Here is a 25,528-nt window from a genome sequence, read left to right on the forward strand (position 1 = left end):
TCTGCATGATGTCTTAATCCAAGTATAGGGAAAAGTGTTTGCAGTTTTGTTTTTGATTTTATACAAGGTCTCGCTGTGTAGCCCTGGCAACTTGCTTTGTAGATCAAGCTAGAGATCCACCTGCCTCTGCCTGGACACCACACACAGCACTGAGTACTCTTTCGGAGGATCCAGGTTCAGTTCTCAGCATCCTCCTGTCCACTCAGAGCCATCTGATGCCCTCTCCTGGCACCAGGGATGCATGTGCTGCGTCTGTAGTTTGTAATTCTCGAGTTGTAATTGTTTATAACTACAGCTCCACAGAACCTGACAGCCTTTTCTGGCCACCACAATTACCTGTACATGCATAGCATATACTCACACACGTGTACGTACATAAATAAAATTTCAAAAATTAATCAAACAAAATGTAGGCTTGAGTCACATGTGGCTGTTCACCTTTAATGCCAGTACTCAGAAGGCAGAGGCAGACAGATCTCTGTCAGTTCAAGGCCAGCCTGGATTTTGACCCTGACGCCGAAAAATAAAGAAACAAACTAAGCTTGAGGTTAGAAAGTGCTCAGCAGTTAAGAGCACTTTTTTATTCTGATAAGAATTGTCCCCATCAAAAGGAAACAAGAAAGCCAGTCAGATGGCTCAGTGGGTTAGAATACTTTCTGATGACCTATTTGTATGCCGTGGCGCACTAACCCTCCACACCCATGCCCAAACATGATGATGACAGTGATGACCATAAAGCAGAGGTTTTTGTTGTTGTTTGTGTGTGTGTTTTTTGTTTGTTTGCTTGCTTTTAAATAAGATTTATTTATTATGTATACAGTGTTCTGCCTGAATATATGCACCAAGATCACATTACAGATGGTTGTGAGCCACCATGTGGTTGCTGGGACTTGAATTCAGGACCTCTGGAAGAGCAGTCAGTGCTCTAAACCACTGAGCCATCTCTCCAGCCCCCACCCCCTTCCTTTTTTTTTTTAAGTAAGCAAAGGCTGGTATGTGGTTTACTTGCTAGAATGCTGGCCTAGCATGCATGAAGCCTTGGATTGGTTCCTTAGTACCACATAAACCTATCTATGCCTAGGGATACAAACCTGTTTTCTCAGAACTTGAGAGGTATAGGCAGGAGTATAAAAGCTCAGGGTCAGGGCTGTGGAAATGGCTCAGCAGATAAAGGCACTTGCCTGGTGACCTAAGTTAGATTCCTCAGAACCTTTTTTGTTTTTAAGACTTATTTATTTATTATATTATGAATACACTGTAGCTGTCTTCAGACATACCAGAAGAGGGCATCAGATCCCATTACAGATGGCTGTGAGCCACCATGTGGTTGCTGGGAAATGAACTAAGGACCTCTGGAAGAGCCATCAGTGCTCTTAACTGCAGAGCCATTTCTCCAGCCCCATCCCCAGAACCTTTATGAAGACCAAGGGAGAGAACTGATTCTACAAAGTTATCCTCTGACCTCCAAATGCTTACTGTTGCCCTTATGCCACCTACATGCATATCATACAGGCATACACACAAGAAAAATAATAAATAATTTTTATTTAAGGGGGACTGCAAGGGTAGGAGCCATGACTAGTGGTTTAAATATATAAGAATAAAGTCTAAAATAAGCAGAAAAGCTATGTCAGAAGCTAAAAGTGAGTACAATTGTTGTACTGGGCCCAAGTTGTTTCAGGGCACCCAATAACTCTGGCCTTTGTCAGTAACAACACACTATTACATGTGTACACACACTTGATTAAAAACCAGTGAAAGCATTGGAGAGGTAACAGAGATAACTCAGTGGTTAGAGTACGCACTTAATAACTCACAACTGTCTTTACCTAGTTCTAGAAGTTCCAATGTCCTCTTCTGACCTTCATGAACACTGCATTCATACGTTACACATTGTACATGCAGGCAAAACACTGAAATGAATAAATAAAAGAAGATACTAGCACTTGGGAGGCAGATGTCTCTGAGTTCCAGACCTGACTGGTGTACATAGAAAGTACCAAGCTCAGTCAGGGGTACAGTAAGGCCCTGTACCAAGGTCAGTTGGGTATAGTGAAGCCCTGTCTCAAATTTATGAAGAAATGAATGTTTTAAAATAAAATCACACAATCTGTACAAATATCTGGATGTTCTGGTATACTTGAGTGTTCTCAGGACTTGGGAGCATGAACAAGATTTGTACAAACATTTTATAAATCTCTGCTATTATTGCCAGATGTTTGTAAATAATATAGGAAAATGGTGTTTGGCTTTTTACAAGTCTCACTCTGTAGCCCAGGCAGGCTTTCAAGTCTGAACCTTCTTTGTCAGCCTCCTGACGGCTCAGATGACTGTGGGAATGCTGGTGCCCAGTTCTGCAGTTGTCTGCCCTACTCACTGTTGTACTTACCTACCTGTACCTCTTAACAGCAGTTTATGGAGTGTAGACATGTAATAAAGGATTAGTAAGGAACACTGTTCTCTTCTTTCAGGAACTTTGTATTAAAGCATCATGTGTTTTTGGTCCGAAACTGGGAAAAGATTCATCAGAAGCAGGAGGAAGTAAAGCACACCCGTGACATTCACTCAGCGTCGTTGTATACCCGGTGGAATGGCATCTGTAGAGATGACGGAAACATTAAGTCTGGTAAGGCATTGGGAGGCTTAGTATTTGTTTTTGTTTTGTCTTGTGAGACAGGCTTTCACTGTGGAACTCTGTAGACCAAGCTGGCCTCAAATGCACATAGACCTACCCACCTCTGCTTCATAAGTACTGGAATTAAAATCTTTCACAACCGTTGCCTGGCTGGAAAAACCACATGATGATATCCTGTTGTAGCTCCCTGATTGTTTGTTCCTGTTTTTTAATGTGTGTGTGCAAGTGTTAGGGCACATGTGATACATGCATATGTGAAGACTAGAGGGCTAGACACTTACTAAGACTCCTTTTATTTGTGTGGACCAGAATCCAAATGCATTATAGGAAGAAAAAGAGACATAACTATAAATTCAAATATTTTTCTCCCATATTTAAATAAGTACTATATATACAGAAGTATCTGGTTTTCTTAAGTGACTGTTATAAATGGCTTTCATTATTTGAGCTGGTATCCAAAATAGGTGAGATGCTGGTGTGCGTGTGTGTGTGTGCGTGCGTGTGTGTGTGTGTGCGTGCGTGTGTGTGTATATGTGTGTGTGTGTGTGTGTGTGTGTGTGTGTGTGTGTGTGTTTGAGGCTCGGTCTCATTGTGTAACTCTGGTACTCACTATATAGACCAGGCTGTTGTTGTTTTGATTTGTATTACTTTGTTTTGTTTTTTGAGACAGGGATTCTGTTTAGCCCCTGCTGTCCTGGAAACTTGGTCTGTAGACCATTCTACCCTTGAACTCAGAGCAATCCACCTACCTCTCTCAGAAGTGCTCAGACTAAAGTCTTTTTTTTTTAAGGTTTATTTATTTTATGTATATGAATTCACTGTAGCTATCTTCAGACACACCAGAAGAGGCCATCAGTTGGTTGTGAGCCACCATGTGGTTGCTGGGAATTGAACTTAGGACTGAGCCATCTCTCCAGCCCCAGATTAAAGTCTTAACTAAACCTGGACCATGAATCCTTTCCAAATGAAGTGTTTAGTGAAGGTAATGCCTGCCTTTGATACCAGCACTGGGGGGTGGTGGGAGGTGGGGATATCTGGAGTTCAAGGCCAGTTTCAAGGCACATAATGTCTATACAAGATCCTATCTTTTTACAATAAAGGTTAGAAAAAAAATAAGTAAAACTGTGAAGCAAATAGTTACAATTTAAAATAAAATTTTAATCTTCTATTCCTCTTCTTCCCAGAAGATACTGAAATGTATCCATGAAGGCTGGAGAGACAGTCAGTGGTTAAGAGCACTGGCTGCTCCTCAAGAGGACCCAGGTTTCCCACTCCCACCATTACTACAGCAGTTTACAACCTTCTGTCACTCCAGTCCCAGGGGGTCCAATACCTCTTCTACCCTTCATGGGCACTGCATGTACATACGTACGTACCCATACACACACAAATAAACAGAATTTATATATATATATATATATATATATATATATATATATGAATATTTTAAAAAATAATTAAAATAAGAAGAGAGAGAGAAGGCAGACATAGTGGCACTCCCTGTAAAGGATCAAATATCTAAAGTCACCATTGGCTTTACAGTACATTGGAGACCAGCCTGAACTAGTTAATAAAACACTACTCTGTCTAGAAAAGAAAAAAGGCTGGAAAATGACTTAATAAAGCTATGATCTGAGCAGTGAGAATGAGGCAGGCAGATCCCCATCAGTTTGAAACCACCCTGGGCCACAGAGTAAGCACTTGTCTCAAATAAATAAATAAATAAACTCCAAAGAGTATTTTGTTTCTTGTTTTGGACTTACTAAGAGGGTTTTATGTCGCTCAAGCTATTGGTGAATTCAAGCCATTGCTGTACAGCTCAGGATGACCTAGAACACTCATTCCTAATTCAAGCCATTGCTGTACAGCTCAGGATGACCTAGAACACTCATTCCTCCTTGCAGGCCTCCATAATGCTGAAATACTGGTGTGCTGACTTGCTTGCCTTTGGGTAAATTTTTATTGTTTAGAGAAAGAGGAGTGGGACACTTGGAGATGTGGTGCAGCGTGACTGTGGAGGCTAGAGACAACTGGTAGAAGTCTGTTCTCTTTCCAAACCTTGTGGTCCTGTGGTTCAAACTCAGGTCATTAGTCTCTGTACCAAGTATCTACCCATTTAACAATCCCTCAAGCCCAGAAAAAATTGGATATTCCCAGAATCTTTGAAGTTACAAACCAAACAGATATGATCATTGTAATCATTTACTGAATATACATGTATGGTGTTACAATATTCTTGGCTTCTTACTCAAAGAATTAAAGGCTCACATGGATTTTCAAACAGCAGGTTATTCAAAGCAAATGTAGAATAGGGAAACGTACTCCAGTACTCAACTCTGGCCTCCTTCCTAGAGCTCACGAGGTTGAAGATTTTGGTTATGAGGGTCATAGTTTGAGGACATTCTCTGTTTTAACTGACAGATCAAAGTATATAACCGTTTTTCTATCCCGGGCCCCTTCCTGTACTGTGTCCTATTTTAATCCTGCACACCTCCCATTGCACATAGGCATAATGTGAAAAGAAGAGGAGTCCCTGGAAGTTCACTTTAGGGAAACATTTTGTATTGCTCCTCATGCATTCGAACTAGTTTAGGCCAGATCAGCCTACTTATTCTTAAGTGAAGTCCAGTTTAAGAAAAATTTAAGTCTGATGATTTTTAATGGAAGGACAAACTTATTCCATTGTTCAGAGTGTGTGTTTATGCAGCTCCATGCCAGCTGATTATCTCAGGCTGCCGTTTGTTAGAAGATGGTGTGTGCCCAACAAAAGGAGTTCCAAATTGCTAACCAATTCCTTATGATTGCTCGCCTCCGTGCCAAATAGATGAGCGTAAAAGGTATTATTTGAGTCTCATGTGGTTGTACATACTTGTAATCCCAGTATTCAGAAAGCTGAAGCAGAAGTAATCATTTCTACACAACACAACCAAAGCAATATAGTGCTAAGCATACTGCCTGTTCTTAAAGGAACACGCGCGCGCTCACGCACAGACACATACTTCTGTCGGCCATCACCCTGCTCACATTCATTTTGACAAGTTTTTAGCAGCACTGCAGGAAGATGAACAAGAGTGTTGCCTGTAGCCTAGACTCACACAGGTCCTCATGAATTCATGTAAAGGTATTTACATTTAAGTGTGTAAGAATAAGTCTAAAGGGAGACATCACATACCATGAAGCTGGAGTTAGAGGAGGTTCTGAGCCACCTGACATGGGAGCTGGTAATGAAACTCCAGTACTCACCACGAACACTACACACTTTTAACTGCTGAGTGATGTTAAAGAAAAAACAAAAAGTATATTATACAAGGAGGGTCGAGGTGGGTCAGTCTCATCTTGAACTGTACCCCTGCAGCTATTGCACTATATAGGACTTTCCACTACAGAAACACTAGTATTTTCTAGTTTTTCCCTAGGGGAAGAGAAGTGACTATCTTCCCACTAATTCTACTTAATATCCTCAAGGAAAAAGAAAAATTTTCAGGAATCAACTGGAAAGGGATATATCAAATTTATTTTCTAAAATTGCTTTTCACGTTCTCCTTGCAGATGTCTTCATGACCCAGTTCTCTGCCCTGCAGACAGCTAGGTCTGTTCGAACAAGACGCTTGGCAGCTGCAGAGGAAAACCTGGAAGTGGCTCGGGCCGCACGCCTAGCACAGATCTTCAAAGAGATCTGTGATGGCATCATCTCCTACAAAGGTATACATGTCACTCTCCCTGCTGAGAGCCCCAGACCTAAGAACAAGCAACATGATGGGAGTATGGAGAAGGGCGGGTTCTACTTTCCGTTATTATGTAGGGAGAGGTTTTTCCTGCATGTATCTGTGAGTCACATATATGCCTATTGCCCAGTGGAGGAGAGAAAAGGATATCAGATCTCCTGGAACTGGATTTACAAATGGTTGTGAGCTGCCCTGTATGTTTGGGAATCCTCTTGGAAGACTAGCTAGTTCTCCCAACTATTGAGTCTCTTCAATTTCTTTAAAACAATTGTGTGTTGGGAGGGAGGGTGTTTGTCTATGTGAGTGCAGTGCTCATGGGGGTCAGAAGAGGTTCCAGATCACTTGGAGCCAGAGTAAACAGGCAGCTGAGAGCTGACTAGCATGGGCAGTCTTCTCAATTCAGACAAGTTCTCTTAACTGCCGAGCCGTCCTTCTGTTCCTCATTCTACCTGTTGTTAGAGGTAAAGAACTGTAGAACAATTGTACATGCCAATTTTGAGTTTATTTATAATTAAATAATGTATTTTCAAATAACATTTTTAGCTAGAGGATAGTAATTTCCATGGATGAGATAATATTACAGTTTCAAAACTAGAAGTGTAGTAGCAGATGTCTTTTCCAGCACTAGGGAGGGTTGCAGTGAGCATGGGCTACATGAAGGTACAGGCCAGTTGGAGCTACATAGTGAGATCGTTTCTCCAAAACAAAACAAAGAGCAGCCAGTGCTCCTAACTATAAGCCACCTCTCACATAGCTGCCACCTCTGCCTTTTGGGTACTAGGATTAATGTGCCACCATGCCCAGTACTTGTAATATTTTTAATTATTTACAAGGCATGATACATCTATCTTCATGTACTGTGAAGGGATTAAGGGATAACTTGGTAGAATCTGTTTTTTTCTACGTTTTTGTGAGTTCTAAGAATAACCTGCCAGACTTGTATGTGAATAGATCTCCTGGAAGTGGGGTTAATGATGGTTGTGAACCGCCATATGGGAGTTGAGAATATAATCACAGTCCTTTGCAAGAGCAACAAGTACTGCCCTTAACAGTCATTATTCCAGCCACAGAGTTTTTGTTGTAGTTGTTGTTGTTTTTATATAGAGAGGAAACATTGAGTTGTGGCTGGCTCACAGGCTCACAGGCTCAGAGGTTCATTCTCATCATGGCAGGAAGCACAGCAGCATGCAGGCAGCATGGTGCTGGAGAAGCTGCGAGGTTCACATCTGTGTCTGCAGGCAGCAGAAGGAGACTTGTTTTCTTTAAAGATCATTCTTAACCGTGTGTGTGTGTGTGTGTGTGTGTGTGTGTGTGTGTGTGTGTGTGTGTGTGTGTGGTATATTTACCTGAGCACAGGTACCTGTGGGCACAAGTAGTATCTGATACATGTGCTCATACACAGACACACAGCTCAGTGATGGTGAGCACTGGCTGCTCTTCCAGAGAACCTGAGTTCAATTCCCAACACCCATATGGCTCCCACAACCATCTGTAAAACCAGTTCAAGGAAGAAGGGCTGGAAAAAAGGCTCAGCAATAAGAGCACTGGCTGTTCTTTCAGAGGACCAGTATTCAATGCCCAGTATCCACATGTAGTTCCAGCGGATCTGACAGGCTCACACAGACACAGTGCATAGGGAGAGGGAAAAAACAGCTCAAGGGAATTTGAAGCCCTCTTCAGGGTTCTAAGGGAACTATGTACCCATATGATACACAAGTATGTATTTAGGTTAAACATCCATATATGTAAAATAATTAAATGATAATAAATTTTAATTTTTTATAAAAAAATATGTAAACACCTTTCCTTTTTTATTTGAAGATTGATTTATTTTTATATTTATATACATTGATGTTTTACCTGAATGTGTATCTGTGTGAGAATGTCAGCACCCATATCACTTGAGTTAGACACAGTTATGAGCTGCCATGTAGGTGTTGGGAATTGAACCCAGGTCCTCTGGAAGAGCCCCCAGTGCTCTTAGCTGTTGAGCCATCTGTCCAGCTTCCACCTTTGCTTTTCTAAGATATGTCTTTTGAGCACAGTCATGAATGAACAAACAGTTATAAATTAGGGCTAAATATTTTAGCACTATAAGTAACTTTCTGATCAGAACATTAGAGGTGTTCAAAATGACTTATTAAATAATGAGGACCCTGGTTTGGTTCCCAGCATTCACACAGCAGTTGACAACTGTCTATAACTTCATTTCCAGGGAATCCGATGTCCTCCTCTAGCTTTCAGAAACATTGGGCACATGTGTAGTACATAAATACAATTTTAAAAAGAGAAATAAACTATGAAACTATGAAACATTTTGTTATACTTGTGGCTTTTTTTAATTTTTATTTATGTGTGTGTTGTGTTTTGAATGTATGTGTACACACCACATGCATGCTTAGTGCTTCTGTAGGCTAGAAGACGGTGTATAATACTGTGCAACTGTAGGCCGGGTTGTCTGTAAGAGCAGCCAGTGCTCATAACCACTGAGCCATCTTTCCAGCCCCATGATTGTAGCGTCTTATAATTGGCTTTGGTTTATCTGTCTTACTTCCTGTCCTTACATTTTGAGAGTTTGGTTTGGTTAGTTTGTTTTATCTACTCTTCAATTTTTATGTTTTGTTGGCTTTTTGGAGTTTCCTTTTCTCCTTTTAATTGTTTCATTTATTTTGATTCCTTTCTTAATCCCAAGACACTGGCAAGACCCTAAGCAGTCCTAACAACACCAAAAAAAAAAAAAAAAAACCCAAAGAACAAAAAAGCTGGGCAGAGAGATGGAAAGTCATTTTTTTTTTGTTTTAAGGTGTTACTTTAGGTGTAAGTTTTGTCACCCCTTTAATCCCAGCACTTAGGAGGCAGAGCAGGTGGATCAAGTTCAAGGCCAGCCTGCTCTCCAAAGAGTTCCAAGACTACACAGAGAAAAAAAAACACACAAAAGATGTAGGGTTTTTTGTTTTGGGGTTTTTAAGTCCCAGCATTTAGGAGGCAGTCTGTGGATCTTTAAGCGTGAGGTCAGCCTGCTGTCATGGCATCCCCAGGCCAGCCAAGGCTGCACAGTGAACCCTGTCTGATTACCATGGAGCTATTTTCCATCACTGCATGCCAAGCAGCATTTTCTTTCTTTATGGGCACCATTAGAAATGAGATATCAAATGAGAAAGAGTCTCTTACTGAATGCTGTGTGTATCACACATAACTGAATGAAAAAATAAAATGTAGAAAATATTTGCTAAATTATTCCTTATCTGGAATTCAGTCACATCCATACCAACAGGACCATCAATTACAAACACAGGAGGCTAGGAAACATATTTGGATGTAGTAATCGTTTTTTGTAAAAAGATTTATTGTCCCGGTGCACATAGATGGTGCACATTCATACCCATCAAAATAAATAAATAAATATTAAAATTTAAAAAAAATTTGTCGGGCTGGAGAAATGGCTCAGCAGTAAGAGCACTGACTGCTCTTCCAGAGGTCCTGAGTTCAAATCCCAGCAACTACATGGTGGCTCTCAACCATCTGTAATGAGATCTGATGCCCATCTCTGGTACAGTTACAGCTTACTCATATATATAAAATAAATAAATCTTTAGAAAAAGAATGAAGATTTGTCACCCTGGAACAGATTAGCGCAAGCATGAGAAACTCAGGTTCCTCTTTGCTTGAATAGCCCTTTGGAAGTGGCAGGCGAATGAGCAGAAGCGAGAGTTTTCCTCAGCAGCCTGCCTAGTTCAGTAGTCAGAGCTTATGTGCACTATCGCTGTGCTGTATTTTAAATGCACACTCTATCCTTCATAATCCTCAATTTTAAATCATCATTTGTTCTTGGGGGGGCTAGGTCGTTGACTGTCAAGCTTCAAAGTAGTTTTTTTTTTTTTTTCCCCTCCAACTTTGAATGTGGAGTAGAATTTCTAGTTTTTTTAATTGAAAGATCTTTAGGATCTGGAACAATGGCTTAGTATTATTAAGAGTACTGTCTGCTCCTGTAGAGAAAACAGGTTGAATCCCCAGACTTCATGGTGGCTTGCAGCTACCAGTAATTCCCATTCCAGTTATCTGGTTCTTTGGTCTCTAGAGGCACCATGCACACATGTGGTACACAGATGTACATACCGCCAAAACACCCACTTACATAGGAGAATAAAATGTTGTTCTTAAAGGATAATGTGCTACTGGAGATATGACTCAGTGGTTAAGAGCACTGGCTAGTCTTCGACAAGACTCAGGCTCAATTCCCAGTACCCACATAGCATTGCATCACACATGTGGAACACTGCATACATGGGGAGTACAGTCATGAAGCTAGGCTAACACTCATACACATAAAAATAATACCTCCACAAAGAAAAGAGAGAACATTCATAGGCTAGAGCCTCCTGCTGCCTGTACAGGGCTCTCATTTCTATCCCCAGCACCCCTTTAAGAAAGAAAAGTCTTTTTCCCTTGAGACAATGTAAGCCAGCCAAACTCTCAACATCGTCAGCCTCTGGAGTGCTGGGATAACAGACATGGACCATCACATTTAGCGAAGAAAAATAGTTTAATAAAATGAAACAAGCCAGCTGTGCTGGTAGGTGGTTGTAATTCCAGCTACTCTTTTCACCCATGAGTTCTAGACCAGTCTAAACAACAAAACAAGACCTCCATCTCTAGGAGAAGGGGGACGTGGGAGTGAGGGAGAGGGAAAGAGAGAAAGACATTCAGATTAATGCTCACCCTTGTCTTTTAAACATGTATACTAAATCTGTGTTCTTTTGCAGATTCTTCCCAACAAACCCTTGCAGCTCCACTTTTGAATCTTCCCCCAAAGAAAAAGTACGTGTACTTTTCTGATAGTCTTATAGAGCTCAGAAAAGAAGTCAGTGCACCAATTTAATAGCGTTCTTTGTGTTCCAGAAATGCTGACTATTATGAGAAGATCTCTGACCCCCTGGATCTCAGCACCATAGAGAAGCAGATCCTCATTGGGTATTACAAAACAGTGGAAGCTTTCGATGCCGACATGCTTAAGGTCTTTCGAAATGCTGAGGTATTTACTTACTTCATAAACAAATTTAAGAAGTTGGGTCTGATGAGAATTATTTTAATTTTGATTACTCTTGGGAAAGACAGTAATTTTTTTCATTACTACATTTGTTTCTTTGGTTTTAGTGTGTGTGTGTGTGTGTGTGTGTGTGTGTGTGTGTGTGTGTGTATTGTGTAGTGGTGAGTTTAGCTACACTGCTTTGTGCTTACAGCAAATCACACTCCCAGCCACCTACCAGGGCCCTGTGGATTCAAGAAAGAAATGAAGAAATGCGCATGCACGTGCGTCAGTTCATTTTTATTTGCTAGCTCACAGGCTGGGCACTCCTAAGCCTTCTGCTAGCAAATGCAGCAATCCCCTCCAGTATTCCTGAAACTTCTAAACCTTCCCCTGCTACCTCAGACCAATCAGGGAAGTAGGCAATGGTTACTTATACGAATTCTTACATGGCTAGTTGGCTTTTTCTCCTGAGCTCCTCCACCCCATTCTTCTCTCCCTAAGTCATAGTAATTGCCCTTCCTCTCTTCTAGTTCCTAGCCCTCACAAAACTATAGGTCCTGCCTCAGTCTACCTGCCCAGTCATTGGCTATTAGCGCTTTATTGATTGATTAAAAAACCAATTGGGGATACAGACCTTCAGCATTTGAACACGAAGATTCACAATTTTGAGGGCTAGATTAATTCAAAGTATTAGAACCAATCCCTTACAATGTTGTGTGTATATATACATGTCACAATATGCATGTGAAGGCATCAGTTCTGTTCTCCTGGCAAGTAGGTTCCTAGGATCAAACTCAGGTTGTCACACTTAGCAGCAAGTGCCTTTACTTGCTGAGACATCTCATCAGCCTGACAGTAGTTTTTTTTTATCAGTGTATGTGTGTGCACCACATGTGTGCAGTGTCCACTGAGGTCAAAAGAGAGTGTCAGATCCCTCTGAGATGGAGTTAGAGGTGGTTGTGAGCCACTGTGTGGAGCTAGGAACTGAACCTTCTGTGCCAGAGCACCTAGTGCTCTCAATTACTCCAGACCCAAGACAAGGTATTTTTCATTAAGTATTCTTGCTAAATTCTGTTTATTAAAAATATTCTGACCAAGTATAGTGGTGTATAACTTCAATTTCAGCACTTGGGAGACAGATGTAGGTAGATCTCTTATGAATTCAAAGGTAGCCTGTTCTGCATAGAGTTCCTTACAGTGAGCCCGCCTTGGACAGAGGTGGCAGGGTGGTTTCTCAGTCAGCAAGATAGCTCTTCAGGTAAAAGTTCTTACTACACAATTCAAGTAACCTGAATTTGTTTCCCAGAGCTCACAGTGTAGTGTTGGAAGAGGAGAATTTACTGCTAAGTCATTATCTGACCTCTACATGTGTGCCATGGCATGTATGTGCACACTACATGTGTGCCATGGCATGTATGTGCACACTACATGTATGCCATGGCATGTATGTGCACACTACATGTGTGCCATGGCATGTATGTTCGCACTACATGTATGCCATGGCATGTATGTGCACACATGGCAGTGATAATGTTTAAACAAAAACTAGCTCAGTCAGTAAAACATTCATATCGTACAGCATGAGAATTTGAGTCATCTCAAAACATATATGAAATCACCAGGTAAGGACATACAAAGTCACACATCTTTAGTTCCAGTACACACACCAACACAGAAAATTCTGGAATGGATAATTGAGTTATTTCTCAAAAACAATATAATCTTTGTAAAACCCTTATTTTGTCCTGAACTTTTATATTATATAAATATTTGACCAATATATTGTATATCTGTCATTGCTTTGTTCATAAAAATAAGTATGTACGAAGCCAAGCTTGGTGGGTCACTTTGCTGTAATCACTTGAGAGCCTGAAGCAAGGTCAGCTCAAGTCTCAGCCTGTACCGGGCTGCATAAGAAGTCCTGCCTCCAGAACAGGCCTAGAGTATCACTGTAGTGGCTAGAAAAGGACATTCTCTGGTGTCTTTGAAATACCCTGGAGAGGAGAGGACATGACTGCAGAGGAAGGAGTGGAGCTCTCGAATCACAGCATGGTTTCTATTAGCACAGCATCCACAGAATGTACTGTATGCTCCAAGCATCTGCATGACAACGGTAAATGGAACATTTCTACAGTGTTTACAACATTACTTAAAATTAATGATCACTGTGTATTTGATCTTATGGGATAGTAACAGTCTTGACAGAAATTCAGTAACAAAGCAATAGAGAAACAGAACATATAAATTCTAATTTTAATTCATTTAATTTTAATTTAATTCATTAGAGTTCAATGTGTTAGCCAAAATAGAATAATACAGAAAATCATGCTGCCTCTGCAGGTTTTTTTTTTTTTTTTCAAAACCAAAAGGAAAAAGCGAAAATGATTTCTTTTTTTTTTTTTTTTTCAGAAGTACTATGGGCGTAAATCCCCAATTGGGAGAGACGTTTGCCGCTTAAGAAAGGCCTATTACAGTGCCCGGCATGAAGCTTCAGCTCAGATTGATGAGATTGTGGGAGAAACGGCCAGTGAGGCAGACAGCAGTGAGACCTCAGTGTCTGAGAAGGAGAGCGGCCATGAGAAGGATGATGATGTCATCCGCTGCATCTGTGGCCTCTACAAGGATGAAGGCCTCATGATCCAGTGTGACAAGTGCATGGTGAGTGCCGGCTTCTGTTTGTCCTCTGCTGTCATCCTGCTGTCCTTATCCTCCTTTATCTTTCATTTACGTGTTCCTTTCCTCTTCTGTACATTTCTCACAACAGCTGCACATAGAAGGGTACTATTGACCTAGGGCTTTACCTTGAAAGCATGAGCTAGCTCACGGTTCCCGTGGCTCTAGGCCTGGACTCGGATTGTAGTGTCCTCCATCCCTGTGCACTTGGTGTTTGATGAGCTTGTGGGGCTGTGAATAGTACATTCACTTACTGAGGGACGATGCCGAGTAAGCCTAAGTGGCAGTTCTTTATGAGGAGACAGACATTCACAGTAGCTGCATCATAGTGTTACATGGCAAGTGACAGTTTGGTAGTATTGTCATCTGCATTTTCTCTCCTCACCTCCTATTTTTCTTGTCCAGATCTATATATTAACATTGATTTGTATAATTTTATTCACACATTGTGTTTTCCTCTTTATTTTCCTCATTTATTCGTAATTCACTGGAATATATCAGGCATAATTCCTTTTTTACCTTGCCCTGTCTGCTGCTTTGTTATCGTCATTGTCATTATTTCTCAGGACTTGTCTAATGTAAGTGCCTTGTCAAGTGTGCCTGTTTCATAGGTGTGGCAACACTGTGACTGCATGGGTGTGAACACAGATGTGGAGCACTACCTTTGTGAGCAGTGTGACCCTCGGCCTGTGGACAGGGTAAGCTGATCCACGTTGCAGTAAATAGTTACTATGGTAACCTTCTATCCCAAGCTAGTGCAGGCACTGCAGGGTATTTTATCTCAGCAGCTCCAGGCTACTCCCAAGTACTTGCAGACCCCAAAGGTCTGCTCCGCCTGCCCTGGCTGCTTCTGACCCGGGTGACCCATGACCCAGCATGCTGTTTTCACTCACTTTCCCTTGGCAGGTTGTTACCATGCCTTGCAAACACACACACCCCAATTCAATGGCGGGCTTTGTGCATCCTCCACTACACTTTCTTTTTATCCAATTAAGTCACCACATTAATGAACACACCAAAAAACTCATAAAAACCTGTGATTATGTGCAGAGAATATCTACATCTGCTGCCATGTTGACTTTCAACTCCTTCCCCTTCTACCTCTTCCTATGACTCTCCTGATTCTCCCGCTTCTCTCCTTCCTAGACTTTTTCCCTGCTCACTCTTCCTTGTCATCCAATGATAGGCTTTGCCTTGTCCCGGACCTGCCTTGCTGTATAGTGACATCATCCTACAGATCCATAGTTAGGAAATAAAATACTTAGGATCTATGAAAGAAATTGTACTGTATAAAGCCAGGCAGTGGTGGTACATGCCTTTAATTTCAGCACTCTGGAGACAGGCAGGCTGATCCCTGAGTTGAAGGCTAGCCTAGTCTACAGAGCCAGTTCCAAGACAGCTAGGGCCTACTATACAGAGAAACCATCTGGAGGGTGAGGAGTAGATAGAACATAGGGGTGGTTACTATATAAAACTAAGATTCATTTTGTTTTATTTTGGTTTTTGAGATAGGAGCTCACTGTGTAGCCTAGACTAACTCCAAATTCACCATCTTCTTAACATCTCAGTGGGAGAGATAGAGTTCTAAGTGCCGTTTGTATCAGGTAGTGTTTTGTTGAAAGCAACCCTTGCCCTCGGTGTTATTTACTGAAGTAAGAGTCAGGGACTTGACCAAGTTGGGTGGTTTCTTACCTTGGTACTGCTATATTTGTACATTTCCTCTTGGGTTGTCAGGTTGGCTTGGTGGTAAAAGCTCTTGCTGTTAAGCCTCTCAACCTGAGTCCAATCCCAGGGATCCACAAGGTAGAAAGGGTGAACCACTTCCTGCATATTGTCTCTGACTTCACACATGTGCCATGGCAAGAAAGTGCCCTCACACAGGCATGAACAAACATATACAGTCAGTAAATGTGTATGTATGGTATTAAGTCGTCCCCATAAAAATGAAGGATTTAGGCAGATTTTCTTTTCTTTAAAACGGGGTTTTTTGGTTCTTCAAGACAGGGTTTCCCTGTGTGGCCCTGGCTGTCCTGAAACTCACTCTGTTGAGTAGGCTGGCCTCGAACTCAGAGACCTGTTTTAGGCAGCATTTCTTAACCATAGTGCTGTTTTCATAGTAAACTGGAAAATTTGTCCTGAGTGGTTTTGTTTAGAATGTTTGGCTCCCTGGCCTTGAACAGTAAATGTCTGTAAGTGGGCTCCAGACACTGTCATATGGAGTCCCCATTGCACACATTTTCAGACGCTGACGAGATTTCGCAGCAGTCTCAGAACTAACGCATCATCAAGCATTGTCCCAGATACTGGACCTGACAGGCTTGTCATCCACTTTAATTTCTCTGGATTTGAAGACTAGTGCCTTCCGCCATTTATTTATTTATTTACTTACTTACTTACTTACACACACACACACACACATATATATATATATATATATAGTATTAAAATTACTTTTAAAAGTATTAGATGGAAATATTAAGTTTTAATTCTTTTCCTTTCTTGAACTGAGATCATTAGGCCAAATGTAATACTTTCTGCATTGACTTTCTGCTTTTATCAGGAAGTACCCATGATCCCTAGGCCCCACTATGCGCAGCCTGGCTGTGTCTACTTCATCTGTCTACTCCGAGATGACCTGCTGCTTCGTCAGGGTAAGTGAAGGCTCAAAACCCTCTCTCTCTCTCTCTCTCTCTTTCTCTCTCTCTCTCTCTCTCTCTCTCTGTCTCTGTCTCTCCCTCTCTCTCTCTCTCTGTGTGTGTGTGTGTGTGTGTGTGTGTGTGTGTGTCCATCCCTGCACTTGTGCATGTGCTACTGAATTCCATTAGGATTGCCTGCATGAGCTTGTGTGGAAGGATATATTATTTACTTCTGCAAGGGAAGGTTACTATAGGCTGTATCCCTGAGGACTATGACTTTCCACCCCACTTCTCTAGTAACCATTGTCAGTAGCTCTTTAGTGATGGTTTAGCCTTATGAGTCTCTTCCCTTGATTTGATAGCTTTTGTTTGTTTGAGAGGGGTGTTGTTTGTGTCTTGTTTTGTTGTTACTGATTTTTGGTTTTTCAGACTGGAGTTCAGGCCAAGTCTCAAATTCCCAGGTCCTCCTGCCCCCACCTCCCACGTTCTGGAATGATAGGCATCAGCTTCTCTGCCTGGTTTATATTAGTTTTATTTCTGTCTACTTTCTCTTTGTTTGCTCTTCTGGTTATTGACCCAAAGCTTCAAGCATGCTAGTCAAGTAACCTAGAACTGAGCTATATCCAAAATCCTTATAATAATTTTAAACCTAATTGGCCAGGTATCGTGGCACAATATCTTTAATCTCCTCTGGAGGCAAAGAGGGGTAGATCTCTGAATTTGAGGCTAGCCTGGTCTACTTAGTGAGTTCCAGGCCAGCCAAAGGTACATAGTAAGACCTGTCTCAAAAGCAAAGTAAAAAAAATACTAATAAACGTAGTAAAAAGACACAAGTAAAGAGATCATCTATAATTCTCAGTGTAGAGTTGCAAATAGTTGTCACAGTGAACCTCGGTTCTTGTTCGTTTAATTACTGAATTGTCTGTCTGCCCCCTTGGATTGTTTTAGACCCTTATGGAATCCATCCAGAGGTCAGTATTAATGTTTTGCTTTGATCTGTACCGTTTTAGGTGATTGTGTATACCTAATGAGGGACAGCCGGCGCACACCTGATGGCCACCCAGTCCGTCAGTCCTATAGACTGCTGTCTCACATTAACCGAGATAAACTTGACATCTTCAGAATCGAGAAGCTTTGGAAGAATGAAAAGTAAGTGCTGGTTCCCCGCTCCTCCCAGCAGAGTGGAGCGGAGCGCACACTGGAGTCTTGTAGTAGACTTAACCTCACCTTTCTCATGTTCCCTTTCTTTTTAAAGAGAAGAGCGGTTTGCCTTTGGTCACCATTATTTCCGCCCCCATGAAACTCATCACTCTCCATCCCGTCGGTTCTATCACAATGAGCTGTTTCGGGTGCCACTGTATGAGATCATTCCCTTGGAGGCTGTAGTTGGAGCCTGCTGTGTGTTGGACCTTTATACATACTGTAAAGGTAAATAAATGGTGAAGACTTGTCAGGTAATCTTTGCAACTGGAGAGACGGCTCAGCAGTTGACAGCACTTGTTGCTCTTGCAGAGGACCCAAGTTCACTTCCCAGCACCCACATGGCAGCTCAGAACCATCTGTAACTCTACTTGTAGGGAATCCAAAACTACATGGTACACTTACATTTACATATATGTAGACAAAGCATTCATATATATTAAAAATATATATAAACCTAAAAGTACTAGCTATGAAACATCAGAGGGGCTAGAGAGATGACTCAGTGGTTAGAGCACCGGCTGCTCTTCCAGAGGTCCTGAGTTCAATTCCCAGCAACCACATGGTGGCTCACAACCATCTGTAATAGGATCTGATGCCCTTGGTGTGTCTGAAGACAGCTACAGTGTAGTTATATAGAATGAATGAATGAATAAATGAAAGAAAAGAAACATCAGAGAAAGCTGCTCTTTTTTTTTTAAGATAGAATTTCTCTCTGTAACCCTGTCTATTCTGGAACTCTTTATAAACTGGGTTGGTCTCAACTCAGATATCTGCCTCTGCTTCCCAATTGCTAGGATTAAGGGCCTGTGTCGTCATCCTTGCGTCCCCCCCCCCCCTTTTTAAAATCACAGTTGGAGTTTAATAACAATGTTTTGCTATATTTGTTTGGTTTTTTTTTTTCAACATGATCTTCCTATATAATCGTGGCCTGGAATCTGAGTGGGCTGGGCTGACCTTCAGCTCCAGAGTCAGATCTACTACCTCTGACCCTGGAGCACTGAGATAGGGTTATGTGCACCACCATAGCCAGCTAATAAAGGTATTTTAGTGTGTAAACACAAGGATTAAGAGGAACTCAGCAAGAGAAGGGTGTAAGGTTCCCTGAGACAGTCCCTTTATAGTGACTTAGTCGAGCACCACCTTCTCTCTTCATGAAAGTTTGGGGATTGAATTTAGTTCAGCAGGGAAACCCTCAGACTCAGGATTTTAAAACCCAGCCCCATCACATTTTACTACCTAAATACTTGATCAAGCATAGATTCCTTCATTTGAAACAGGTTTTCTCAATTTTACAAAGATCACATAATCTACAGGAACTCTAATTTATCGCTGGCTTGATGTGTGTTTCTTGCCATGGTTTGCCAGAGTTTAGCTACCTGTATCTATCTTTATTTCAGTATCATAGCAAAAACTTAATTATAATAATAAGTATCCTGTTCTATGCTGACAAACTGCTTACATCTCTCCAATATAAAAGGAAGTATTCCCGTTCCAGTGTGCTGCCTCTTCTGTATGGTGCTCTATCTCACATCCCATGAGCCAATCTGTCCCTCAGAGGGTTTGCTCCAAAGCCCCTGACACATTCAGTCAAGTTCCTGGGGTCTTCACAGCCTGTTACTCCTTTCCACACCTGCGTCCCAACTTCTTTTGACACCAATACTTTAAAATCTACTTTCTCCTACAACCACAGAATGCTAATAATCACTACAGCATCTCCTCCTAATGGCTCTGTCTTTTCTCCCTGAGATAAATCTTACCCACTGGGCTGATTTTGGAAGCAAAGGAAATCAGGTTATGTGCTTATTTCAGATCTTTTTGTAGTAGTTTGTTTGTTTTGAGACAGGGTTTTTCTATGTAGACCAGGCCTCTTTGACCTTGAACTCAGAGATCCTCCTGCCTCCTTAAATTAAAGATGTACATCACCACTCTTGGTCTGGATCTATTTTATTATTAATAATGTGGCTAATTGTAGGGTTTTGTGTGTGAATGCTGGTGTTTGGGAGCCAGAAGGAGGGTGTCCTATCCCCTGTAGCTGGAGTTACAGACAACTATGAGTCCTCTCACCTGGGTACTGGGAACCAGACCCCAGTCCTCTGTAAGAGCAACATGTACTCTTAGCAGCTGAGCCATTTCTCCAGCCTGGGAAGTCAGATTCTGTAACAGTGTTTGAATTTACAGGGAGACCCAAAGGAGTAAAGGAACAAGATGTATACATCTGTGATTATCGGCTTGACAAGTCAGCACACCTTTTTTACAAGATCCATCGGAATCGCTACCCTGTCTGCACCAAACCCTATGCCTTTGATCATTTCCCCAAGAAGCTCACTCCCAAAAGAGATTTCTCAGTAAGTTACCTTTGGTTTTCTTCTGAGGCAGGATGTTACCACTTAGTTCAGCTTTCTTGAATTTTCAGTTCTCTTTCCTCTTCCCCTAAGTGCTGGAATTGCAAGCATAATATTGAGGCCTTACTATTTTTTTCTTTTTTTAAAATAGTATGTATAGTATATACATGTGTACAAGTGTAGGTAAGAAAGCCAGAGGAGACTGGCTGGCTTGCCTGTTCTGCTCTCCACTATAAGCCCTTGAAACAGTGTTTCTCACTATACCTAATGCTAATAGCCAGCAAATTCTAGTAACCTTACACCCAGCACTGGGCCATACCCTGCTTTGTTATGTGAGTACTGGTGATTTGAACCCTGGTCCTCTTGCTTGTATGATGAGTACTCCCATCTGCAGAGTATTCTCCTTGTCGCTCTCCTTCCTTTCTTCATAGTCACAATGGTAAGAAGCATGTAGAAACCAGTGTGGTAGTGCACTTGGGATGCACGTCTCTGAAGTCAAGCCTGGTCTACATGGCAAGCTCTAGACCAGTCAGAGCTCCATACTGAGACTCGGCCTCAGTAAATGCTCACAAGGGGTAGTTACTCCAAAGCAATCTTTTTCCTGTTTCTGAGATAGAGTCTTACTGTAATCCAGGTTTGCCTCACAGCCACCATGTAACCTAGGCTTACCTTGAGCTCCAAGCAATCTTAACTTTTAAAAACTCTTTGATGCTTTGTTTTTCTTATGTCTAAATCTAAAATATAAGACGTGGCTGGGTGTGAAGACAAACACCATTAATCCCAGCTTTTCCTGCAGATGCAGAAGCAGGTTTAACTTTTGAGGCCAGTGTGGCCTATATAGCAAGTTCTAGACCAGCTAGGGCTATGTAGTATCTTAAAACAGGCTGTGCATAAGACATGGTGTCTGACAAAATGGCAAAGTGGATACAGTCACTTACCTCAGAGAAGGAAGAGCAGAGTCTGACCCCACAGCTCACATAGATAACTGTGGTACTCTTACACCCAAACATAATGTACAGAATGAACAAGTGAATGAATGAATGAATGAATGAACGAATGAATGAATGAATGAATTTAAATGTAAAATAAGATCATTAAATGAATCTGAAAAGTAGCTTCATGGTAGGATGCTTGCTCACGTTCACATTTTTCATTCTCCTCCCTGGGCATTTTTCCTAGTTGTTGAGTACAGGCGGATGACTTTGATTCATTGCTACATAGGATTGTGGTCATTATCATGTCTATCTTGTAATGAAACCCCAGCTGACAGGCTCCTCAACCTCGTGTTCTTTTAAAGTGAAAGTGTTAGTCAGCTCTCAATTGCTATGGGAGATTTCCTGAGGTACTCTGCTCAGAAGAAGGAAAACGTTATTTTGGCTTACAGAGGTTTCATCCCCTGGTCCTGTAACTGCTATGAGCCTAAAACAGCATAGAACTTTTTGGCAGGAACATGAGGCAGAAAAAGTGATTTGCCTCCTGGTGTTTAAGAAAGAAAAAGCAAAGGAAAATGTCTGCATCTCACGATAGATGGGTGGATGGATGGATGGGTGGATGGGTGGGTGGGTGGGTGGATGGATGGATGGATGGGTGGGTGGGTGGGTGGATGGGTGGGTGGATGGGTGGATGGACAGACAGATGGACGGACAGACAGACAGATCCAACATTAATGTGCCTACCTCTCTCTACCCCCCCCCCCTTTTCTGCAGCCTCATTATGTCCCAGATAACTACAAGAGGAACGGAGGACGGTGAGTCCTGGAAGAGTGTAAGGGTTTTAAGGGTTGGTCAGGAACTAATATAGAACAAGAAAGCCAGTGTCTCCTTGTTGGTCTCTACTACTGGGATTGTGTATTCTGTATAGGGTAGCACAGTATAATGCTCTTACTAAAGTGGGAGAGGTGTGGTCCCATTCAGAATCCTTAGCAAGAACGAGGGAATACAAAGATGAGAGAAAGAGGACAAGGTTAGCAACCAAATGGCAGATGGACTCAGAATATGTCTTTATAATCTGAGCTTTCTCCATAACGTAATACTGCATCTGCTAAAGAGATACAGTGACCATTGCACAGTTCACACTTAGCGGTTTAGTCTTCGTTTGTTTTGTAAATGAGAAGGATGTTCCTCGTGAAGGCTTTGCTATTGTCTCTTAGTTAAGAACATAAATAGCCACTGCTGGGACTGTAGAAATGACTCAGTGGTTTAGAGCTGTGCTGTTCTTACAGAGGACATGAGTCCTGTTCCCTGTACCCATGTCTCTTTGTTCATGGCTACCCATAAGTCCCACTCCAAAGGACCCAGTACCCTCTCCTGGCCTTCATGGGCCCCTGCACTCATGTACATACACGTGCATGCACAAGTTCACACAGATGTGAAAGTGATGTAAGAACAGTAAAATCTTATTCAAATATTACTAGAGTTACCACAGCCTGTGCCTCCTTCATGTTCCTGAAGCAAAGAGAGTTAACTAAGCAGTTTTACCAGGCCTGGAGTGTTCTAAGTGGTAAAACACTAACCTAGCATGAACAAGCTAACAAAAAGAAAAAAATAACTCTCAGAGAAAAGCGATGGTTTATTCTAGTGCTAACATTCAGATTTTGTAACTCAACCCAGACTAATAAGCAGACTCCAGGGTCAGGCCGTCCTTGGGCTTCTCAGTTTCACTTTCCCACCCTCCAAGTGCCTTGCTTAGTCTTGCCCTGAATTCACACATCCTTTTGGTAGATCATCCTGGAAGTCTGAACGCTCAAAGCCACCCCTGAAAGACCTAGGACAAGAAGATGATGCTTTGCCCTTGATTGAAGAGGTTCTGGCTAGTCAAGAGCAAGCAGCCAGTGAAATGCCCAGCCCTGAGGAGCCAGACCAGGAAAGAGTCACTGGGGATGTCAGTGACACTGAAAAGAAACCAGAGGAGAGTAGTCAAGAGCCCCAATTGACCAGCACACCTGAGGAGCGAAGGCACAACCAGAGAGAACGGCTCAACCAGATCTTGCTCAACCTCCTTGAGAAAATACCTGGGAAAAATGGTAAGACTTGGGCTTATAATTAGGCTAGAAAATAAATGAGAGGTAAATAAAAAAGAGGTTAAAAAAAGCAATTTTGTGTGTGTGTGTGTGCGTGTTGTGCCTTAGATATGCTAAAGGATACATTATACCACTGAGTCTGGATTTAGAATGTCCTCTAATTACTATGCCAGCATGGATCATGTTCAAAGAAAATTATTTTGTTCTTTCATAAACTTGGCTCAGTTGAGTCTTCAAAGTGATGCTAAGATCAGATGGTGTCTTCCTAACCCTAGAGAACCATTTTTCTTTAATGTTTTGGGACCAGGATACAGCTTCAAAACAAACACTTAGGGCTAGGAGTAGACCTAATGCTTTAGACCGTGAGTCCCTGAGCTCTCTAGAGTGCAATTCCAGAATGTGGCAGGAGTGATAGCTGATGTGCCATCTTGGTTCTGATTTCAGCCATTGACGTGACCTACCTGCTGGAGGAAGGGTCAGGCAGGAAACTGCGGAGGCGCACTTTGTTTATACCAGAAAACAGCTTTCGGAAGTGACTTCAAAGGATGAGACCCTCAAGCATCTGGGATCCAGCAGCACCATCAAGTCCAGTCTCTTGCTCTCTGGACATGGACTGGGGCAGAAAAGTTGTGTCCAGGCAAGGGTAGTGGGGTCACGCGTCTGACATTAGGTACTTGTTAAAACTTGGAGCTATTGGAAAGGGAGAGGAAGTAGGCTTGTCTGGGAAGGTTGAGTTTACTTCTTTATGGCTTTACCTAAGGGTTAATATAGAGAAGAGGACCACATTTGGAACAGCCAGAAGCTATTGGTACTTTACAGCACTTGATACTCCTCACAGCTTGGGTTTCTCTGGGTTGCCCTATGATCCTGCAAGCACTAACTAAGAAGCTGCTTCCTATGGCCAGGTGTAAATTCAAAATTCAAAGGGAGGGGTCCAGACCCAAGCCCTGTCCAGTTATTCTCTCAGCTCGAAGAGCTACATCCACAACCTACACAGATAGAGTAGCTGAGGCCTCTCTTTTCAGTTCCTTCAACAGGAAAGTTCTTTCTTCCTTCCTGCCCAACCAGGTCAAAGTAATAGAACATGAATCAACTGCTCAGAGCACTTAGGACTGCTGCCACTCTCCCTGCCTCTGTTTCCCAGAATAGAGCGGATAAAATCGGGGAGGAGGAGAGGCCCCCGTGGGGTCAGAAGGGCAGCATTTGTAATTATTTTTGGTTATTTCTTCATAACCTGCCAGACGTATTTTTTCCTACTGAGAAAGCCAAGCTCCCGCCAGCACACATGCTGCTTCTCTTCCTGTGTGTCTGCTGTGCAGCAAGAGTCTCTTCAGAAAAGAACAACGTTTTTTAAAACTACATAAAACCTCTACACTTCTCCCCTAACAAAACTCACTACAGAACTGTTGAGCAGTGTTCGCTATCAGAGTGTTTGTTCTAAGTGTAGATTACCGATTGAAAACACTACTCTTATTTTCTTAACTGTATAGTTCCAGTGTCCATCATCCCTACACATGTCCCATTTCCCTTCCACCTTTCTGAATGACTTCATCATCAGGAGGTATATCCAGGGTCGCCTTCCCTCCCAGTCTCTTGACCAGAAGTTACCAGACCATACTGTCTCTTTACAACTAAAATTCAAAAAGCTTTGATTTGTCTTCTCAGACATACATATGCATATACATTTTAGATGTTCTTATAAGAGAAAAGATGGTTTTTAAATGTGCCAAGTTGTATGTGTGTATGTGTGTGTATATATATATATGTGTGTGTGTGTGTGTGTGTGTGTGTGTGTATGTGTGTGTGCGCACTCGTGCACATGTGTTTGTGTGTGTGTGTATGCAGTGAGATTGGTAAGCAATACATTAGTAAACACATCTTCATTACTCTTTTCCAATACTGGACCAATGATGTCCTAACTGTACATTTCCTTCCCCTTACGATGACGACGCTCTGACTCATTTAGGTAGAAACGTTTGACCACCTTTCATTCCATTGATTTTCTTTTTCTCCTTTCTGTGTTATTCTTAAGGGAAAAAAGAGAGAGAGAGAAAGAGAAGGGGATGGCATAGATCCCCTTGAGCAGAGAAAAAGTAAAATATTTTATTAAAGAAAAAAAGAGAAATTAAGAAAATAGTTTGGAGTATTTTCTTACTGTAGAGAAGCATTGTACATTACCACGAGACCTGGGTATAAGATGCTCACATGTGGCGCTGGGGAGCGCATGTCCAAGCCCATTTGAGTGGTTTCTTTTGTTTCTCATTGC

At 41.9% G+C, this 25,528-nt stretch overlaps 1 protein-coding gene across 2 annotated transcripts in view; it reads left to right on the forward strand.

Moving 5' to 3' along the window:
- The window catches only part of ASH1L (ASH1 like histone lysine methyltransferase), a 114,071-nt gene extending 88,543 nt beyond the window's left edge, over nt 1-25,528 (forward strand). For both annotated transcript variants that reach the window (XM_080916512.1, XM_080916511.1), the window contains exons 16-28: nt 2,472-2,626; nt 6,185-6,337; nt 11,124-11,178; nt 11,260-11,392; nt 13,799-14,047; nt 14,674-14,760; nt 16,623-16,713; nt 17,709-17,847; nt 17,954-18,126; nt 20,080-20,246; nt 21,950-21,990; nt 22,964-23,265; nt 23,707-25,528. In XM_080916512.1, coding sequence (XP_080772638.1) covers nt 2,472-2,626; nt 6,185-6,337; nt 11,124-11,178; nt 11,260-11,392; nt 13,799-14,047; nt 14,674-14,760; nt 16,623-16,713; nt 17,709-17,847; nt 17,954-18,126; nt 20,080-20,246; nt 21,950-21,990; nt 22,964-23,265; nt 23,707-23,798 — 1,837 coding nt within the window. In that variant the 3' untranslated portion in view covers nt 23,799-25,528. The remainder of the gene's footprint in view (nt 1-2,471; nt 2,627-6,184; nt 6,338-11,123; nt 11,179-11,259; nt 11,393-13,798; nt 14,048-14,673; nt 14,761-16,622; nt 16,714-17,708; nt 17,848-17,953; nt 18,127-20,079; nt 20,247-21,949; nt 21,991-22,963; nt 23,266-23,706) is intronic.

The sequence above is a fragment of the Micromys minutus genome, assembly GCF_963924665.1.
Source record: "Micromys minutus genome assembly, chromosome: 4".
Taxonomy (NCBI): Eukaryota; Metazoa; Chordata; class Mammalia; order Rodentia; family Muridae; genus Micromys; species Micromys minutus.